This window comes from Artemia sp. Qi Xiang Cuo, chromosome 13 (assembly GCF_049724085.1).
Source record: "Artemia sp. Qi Xiang Cuo chromosome 13, ASM4972408v1, whole genome shotgun sequence".
NCBI classification, from domain to species: domain Eukaryota; kingdom Metazoa; phylum Arthropoda; class Branchiopoda; order Anostraca; family Artemiidae; genus Artemia; species Artemia sp. Qi Xiang Cuo.
In genome coordinates this window covers 70117654-70124612 of record NC_142806.1, presented here as the reverse complement: position 1 = coordinate 70124612, position 6959 = coordinate 70117654, and the positions used below count along the sequence as shown (strand labels likewise).

At 31.4% G+C, this 6959-nt stretch overlaps 1 protein-coding gene across 1 annotated transcript in view; it reads right to left on the bottom strand.

Annotated features, from left to right (window-relative positions):
• Positions 1 to 6959, bottom strand: part of LOC148945598 (uncharacterized) — a 240017-nt gene that overhangs the window by 143531 nt on the left and 89527 nt on the right. Inside the window, exon 6 of the mRNA XM_089098857.1 lies at positions 4723 to 5014. Within this exon, the coding sequence (XP_088954983.1) occupies positions 4723 to 5014 (292 nt within the window). The remainder of the gene's footprint in view (positions 1 to 4722; positions 5015 to 6959) is intronic.

Genomic DNA, 6959 nt, shown 5'->3' with positions numbered 1-6959 from the left:
AAGAACTGGAAAAAAAATTCGAACTATAGTTTAAAGAGCAGGATATTGACTAGGGGGCGAACCCCCTAATATACGTGTTAAAAATTTATGAATATAGAAGTTCGTTACGTAAGTTAATTTTAAGTTACGTATATTTATTACTAATAAAAACGTTCGTAAATAAAATTAAACAAGTTTCGAGAAAGCCATTTAACCAAATAATATGAAATTTTGTTTTAATTATTCATGTACGGTGAGCCACAATCAAAACCTGCATTAATTCAAAAACGTTCAAAAATTAAATAAAAAAAACAAGTTTTTTTAACTGAAAGTAAGGAACGACGTTAAAACTTAAAACGAACAGAAATTATTCCGTATATGAAGGGGGCTGTCCCCTCCTCAACGCCTCGCTCTTTACGCTAAAGTTTGACTTTTCTCACAACTCTATTTTTTTAAACAATAAAAAAACTTTAGCGTAAAGAGCGAGGCGTTGAGGAGGGGACAGCCCCCTTCATATACGGAATAATTTCTGTTCGTTTTAAGTTTTAACGTCGTTCCTTACTTTCAGTTAAAAAAACTTGTTTTTTTTATTTAATAAAATAAAGGATGAACCATATCTTTTAGTGTCATACTTTTACTATAGATGCGGAAAAATAAAAGGATAAAATGGATTAAGATCTTATCAACACTATTTTGTTCCCAAGCACTGTCGGCTTTAACTATGTCTGTGTATTTCCTGCCAGAATCATCACATGGGAAAATACAAAATTATGGCTTAAATCTTCACTCTGATTGGCCAATCCTAAATCTTACGCTTGAAAAGAAGTAATACCTATTTTTCGCTTTACAAAAGCAAGGTTTACGCTGCTTCGCTTTAAGTTTTATCTAAAGAGTTGTTTTTCACTACTTATGGATTTAGTGAAGTTTAGGGAATCATATTTTGAAAGAGAGTAAAGGAGCAAGCCAATAGTATTTGAAGGTATTTAGACCTTCTTTTTTTTTCAAAAAGGTCTTAAGATCTTTATTTTTCAGAAGGTCTTAAGACCTTCTGAATTTAGTTGATCTTTGCAAAAGACGGAAAGGAGCTCAAACTTTACTGAAAATAAACACCTGTATAAGAAGCAAACAAATCAGAAAGGACTCTAGCTCAATTACGACGGGTCTTTAGCATAAGAGGAATCACATAATTGTTCTATTCTTTGAAATCGTGGACATGGAAAGAGGATGTAATAGGGAGATGGTCAGGAGATTGATAGTCAGAAAGAACCTTCACTAGTTACGCAGCGAGATTATGACGCAAAATTTCACACTGACGATATTGACGTCATTACAACTAACATTATCATACAGTTAACGTCATTCATTATCTTATATACAAAGATGGTCTTTTTTTCGAAATATATAGTAGAGAACATACTCTATTTGAAAAAAAAAACACATCTTAAATTGTTATTCAGTGTGTCATCACAAAATACTATGAGACCTTTTTTCATCGAGTAAGAGCAATATTTTTGTAATAATCTTCGCTATTTCAGCAGTGAGCTTGTGACGTAAAATTATATACTGACGAGATTGATGTCATTACAATTAATAAGTGGTGACTTATATATATATATATATATATATATATATATATATATATATATATATATATATATATATATATATATATATATATATATATATATATATATATATATATATACATATATATATATATATATATACATATATATATATATATATATATATATATATATATATATATATATATATATATATATATATATATATATATATATATATATATATATATATATATATATATATATATATATATATATATATATATATATATATATATATATATATATATATATATATATATATATATATATATATATATATATATATATATATATATATATATATATATATATATATATATATATCGTCCAATAAATTTTATTGGACGATAAAATTTCATAAATATCCACCAAAACCACGGTTTATTGCTGGGACAGCAAGGTATCCAACCAGAATTGCGGCCACTGACCTATCTTTAATTTTCGGAGAAATTAGAAATAAATTTAAAGCATATTGCTCCGGAATTAAAAATTTTTCTAACTTTAACCCATATTGGAGTGTTAATAATTCGTTACAAGTGATAGATTCTTTGGCGAATGTTTCTGCTAGAAGTCGATTCATTTGATTTTACTACTCTATATACAAATTTGTCACTTAATTTAGTATTCGAAAAATTGAAAATGGTCATAAAGAAATCTTTTCTTTTGTCTAATATCGGATTTTTGAAAATTGATACTTTTAATAAAAAGGCTGATGGACGAATTTTTATAGAAATACTATTAATTCAAGATGTTATAGCTTGGATATTGTATGTGATTTATTGGAATTTGTTCTATTTAATACTTTTATAAGATTTAATTGGAATTTATATAAACAAATTGTTGGCATTCCTGTGGGTGGAAATGCGAGTCCATTTATAGCGGACCTGTGTTTAAGTCAATTAGAATACGAATTTACGATAAATAAAAATAGCCCAAGCAATGTAAAATATAACCCTTCAAATAATAAAAGATATCTGGACGATCTCTTAGTAACAAATTGTGCAGAGTTTATTGAGATTTAAAAAAATATTTATCCACAAGAGTTAATTCTGGAGCCTAGCTGAGGGATAGGACACTCTGACCATTTCTTAGATTTAAATATTAATATTTCAGATAATAATAAATTAGTTTTTAAAATATATAATAAAACGGATGATTTTAATTTTGAAGTAATTAATTTTCCATTCCTTGAAAGTAATATACATTCAAATATTACTTGTTCAGCTTATTATTCCCAATTATTTAGGTATGCAAAAATATGCAGTAATCACACAGATTTAAAAAATATATGTAAACAGCTGAGCGAAAAACGGATGTTAAGAGGTCTTTCTGCCAAAAAAATTAGTTGGCGATTCAAAAAAATTAGTTTTATGTATCATGAGCTTTTAGGTAAATACACAAAAAATTATAAAGAAATATTGAATGATATTTAAATGTAATTTCTCTATCGCTTTTGTTTTTTGGATTTTTGAATTTGAAGACTGTTTTCAAACAAGCTTGAGGATCTTTAAATCTGTAATTGGTTCCGGATACCAATAAAAGTTTTATACACATCTGGACCAGTCTTCATTTGTTCCAGAATGGTCTTTGCTCAGTGACCTCTGGGATTTTATTAAGGAAACAATGAAACACCTGTTGTCTGTAATTTTTAATAGCTTTACTAGTATGCATGCATTTCACAAGTTTTACCTGCCATAGGAATACCATATAGATCTTATGGTAGAGGCTCCACTGTGCCAGGTGAAGAAAGTGAAGCCTCTAAACCCGTTAAGGCACGTGGTATTTCTTCTAATGAGCCCTAAGGGGAGGTTCTACTAGGAAATATTTCGCTAGATTTAAGTTGCTTTTGTTTGTAAATTTACAATGATTTATATTTATTGATGACGACTCGGCATGGATTTGGAAATTTCTATTTGGTTGATGGTGCGGTTTTACTGTTTGGTCCTAGATAGTTGGATAGATGAGTAAGGTCAAAACCTCGTTCAAGTGCACATTTGTCTCAGTTCCAGGATTAGGACGACAGTTTTTTTTTTTTTTTTTTTTTTTTTTTTTTTTTTTTTTTTTTTTTTTTTTATGCCAAGTAATTACCTATATATATATATATATATATATACTATCTTTATATGTGAGCAAGCAATAATTGTGTATGTATTTATGCATAAAGCCTAGTTAGGAAAGGTTCTCCTAAGACGAACAGCACCATTTTTCAATCATCTAGGTAGGTAGGATGGCGCTACAGAAAATCCAAAAAAAAAAAAAAAATAGAGTAAACAGAATTACCATAAAAAATTTTGTGAACTTAATTAATTTCCTTAACAGTGACATCTTTTTTTTAACTTTAAGGTTTAATTTTGGACCCTTCGGATCCTTTTGGACCCTTTTGTGACTCTTTTGTGATATGACACAAAATGACCTGTCCGTGTAGAGCAAATAAACAAATACTTGGGTGAAAAACAGCTAAATATAGCAATTAAAAAGTTTTATATGAAATAAATTTTTTTTCACTTGGCGATGCACACCCAGAGATCTTAAAAATTTCGACACTATAAGATTTGAATGCGGTTTCAATGATAGATTTTTGTAAGCCATAAAGCACAAATACTTTGTCATTTTTACCCACTTTATTTTATTTACATTTACAATCAAATCTGGATTGGTTAAAATGCTAGAAGTCCAAGAAAAATTTAATTAGTTTTTGTGTATTTTTACGTCAAGAGGTTGAAATTCGTCCACTCAATAAACCCACTCAACGCCTTGTTCATTTTGCTAAAAGTGGGCCAGGAGACGATGAAACTACAACTAGAAGTAAGTCATCTGCAAACACCAACTTTCTCGTTGTATCATCGGGTGATAATCATTGATCACCTGATCACATGATCACCAGACGATGAAACTTCAACTAGAAGTAAATCATCCCCAAACACCAACTTTCTCGGTGTACCATCGGGTGATAAGCATTGATCGCCTGATCACATGATCACCAGACGATGAAACTACAACTAGAAGTAAATCATCTCCTAACACCAACTTTCTTGGTGTATCATCCGGTGATAAGCATTAATTTTCAGATTCGAATAGAGAGCAGTGTTTTGACCAAGAACTAATAAACCCTTACATTTGAGCCTCTTCGCCATTGTAAGTCTTGCAAATGAGTGAGGCATAACTGTTTAATGCTTCTCCAAATTCAAAAGAGTCCGCTTCTCTGTCTATGCAGACGGGGTACCACTTTCCATTCATATTTCTTTCGATAATGGCAAAGTTAGTGTTGTCATACACGCTGTCGAGTCTTATGCAGTCTGTCTCGTCAACACTGGCAAGGCATTGACTAGTACCATCACATCGTTGGGTTGTGTTATAGCACCCTTTACCAAGACTTGGTGCGCAGGAGAATTGGTTCTTGGAGCAACCTAAAAAAGTAAATAAAAAGAAGTTTTGAAAGACAAAGAAGAAAGATGGATTGAGAAAGATCGAAAAATGGAAAATAATACTAAAACAAAAAAGAAACTTGAAAGGTGAAGTCTTGTTGAAGTATTTGGTTATTACAGCAAAATTAAAAAAAAAAAAAATTTCTAATGGAAGTAAGGAGGAAAGTTGGAATAAAACGAAAAAAAACTATTGATTTGAGTTTACAAAAAACGTGGTAGGTAATAACCACTAAGTTTACGTTTGATTTCGCGTTAATTTAAAAAAACTGAGTTTTTTCATTGAAGTAAAGAGCAAAGTTAAAACTTGAATGGACAAATAAGCTGCTTCGCAAATTACGCCGAACATATCTACAAAACAGGCTTAAATGAACAGTTTACATTATCCTATACTTGTAAAATTCTGGAAAACTTGCGCTATACTGGAAACATAGAGGCGGGTAAAAAAAACGGATGCTTTCTTAAGGTCAGAAAACTCCTTAAGAAGCCTGCAGAAAATATAAGAATAATTTGTGAGGCTCTCAAAAGTATTTTACTGGCCATGAATTCAATAGATATTACCATGCAATTTCAATTCTATAAAAACCAAAGGAAAGCTCAGTTTTCAGTTAGCTAAGTTTTCAGTTCATAAAAGAAAGAAGGAGAGAGAGAGAGAGAGAGAGAGAGAGAGAGAGAGAGAGAGAGAGAGAGAGAGAGAGAGAGAGAGAGAGAGAGAGAGAGATAGAGAGAGAGATATATATATATATATATATATATATATATATATATATATATATATATATATATATATATATATATATATATATATATATATATATATATATATATAGAGAGAGAGAGAGAGAGAGAGAGAGAGAGAGAGAGAGAGCCAGAGATACAGAGAGAGGCAGAGAGAGAGAGAGAGAGAGAGAGGGAGAGTTGGTGACCCCGAGGGTACATAATAAAGATTTTGTAATTTTGTAGTGTAAAAAAAATTTGTATTTTTTCTGTATTTGCAATAGTATTTCCACATCCCAAGGAATTTCGGATATACGTTTCAAATAGGTTGGAAAAACAAGCATTTAGCCCTTTGTCAACCAATTTGCGGGTGATTGGGGGCATTAGGGTCTCTTTCGTTGAGGAACTCCAAACTGATCAGAAACAAAGATATTTCTAGCCTTTATACTCCCCCCCCGTACTAAAAATTCACCACCAAAAATATTGGAGCTCTCTTTGCCCAGAGAATGATCTATAAAAGCGTCAAGCCTTTCAGAGCACAAAGTATGTTGGCCCTTTTCGGGTCAAATGTGTTTTTTCCTCGTTTTCTTGTGTTGCATCTTTGTGCATTTGGTCTCTTCGGCTTAAGGACATAAGGAATTAAGTTTCAAGTCAATCAAATAAACTTAAGGGGTTTCGAAATCTAAAAAGAGGACTGTACCTATAAAAAAAGTTTTTGTACAACAGGAAACCCCAGAGCACAGTAAAATAAGTTTGACCAACAGATATAAGTTTCAAACCCATCAGGGATAAAATGTTATTAGCCTATTTTTGGCCCTCTTATGCCCTCCACCACAAAAATTTGACGTCTACTAAGCCAAAAAAAAAAAAAATTCAAAGAGTCCCAATTTCATTGGACTGCTAAGACCAACATTACAGGAACGTACGCAGGGGGGTGGGGTCAAATTCTAGACCTACATGTTATTAAATTACCTAAATTGCAGGACACTTCCTAATCAAACTACAATATAATTTTTTTTTTAATTAGAGAGAGAGAGAGAGAGAGAGAGAGAGAGAGAGAGAGAGAGAGAGAGAGAGAGAGAGAGAGAGAGAGAGAGAGAGAGAGAGAGAGAGAGAGAGAGAGAGAGAGAGAGAGAGAGAGAGAGAGAGAGAGAGAGAGAGAGAGAGAGAGAGAGAGAGAGAGAGAGAGAGAGAGAGAGAGAGAGAGAGAGAG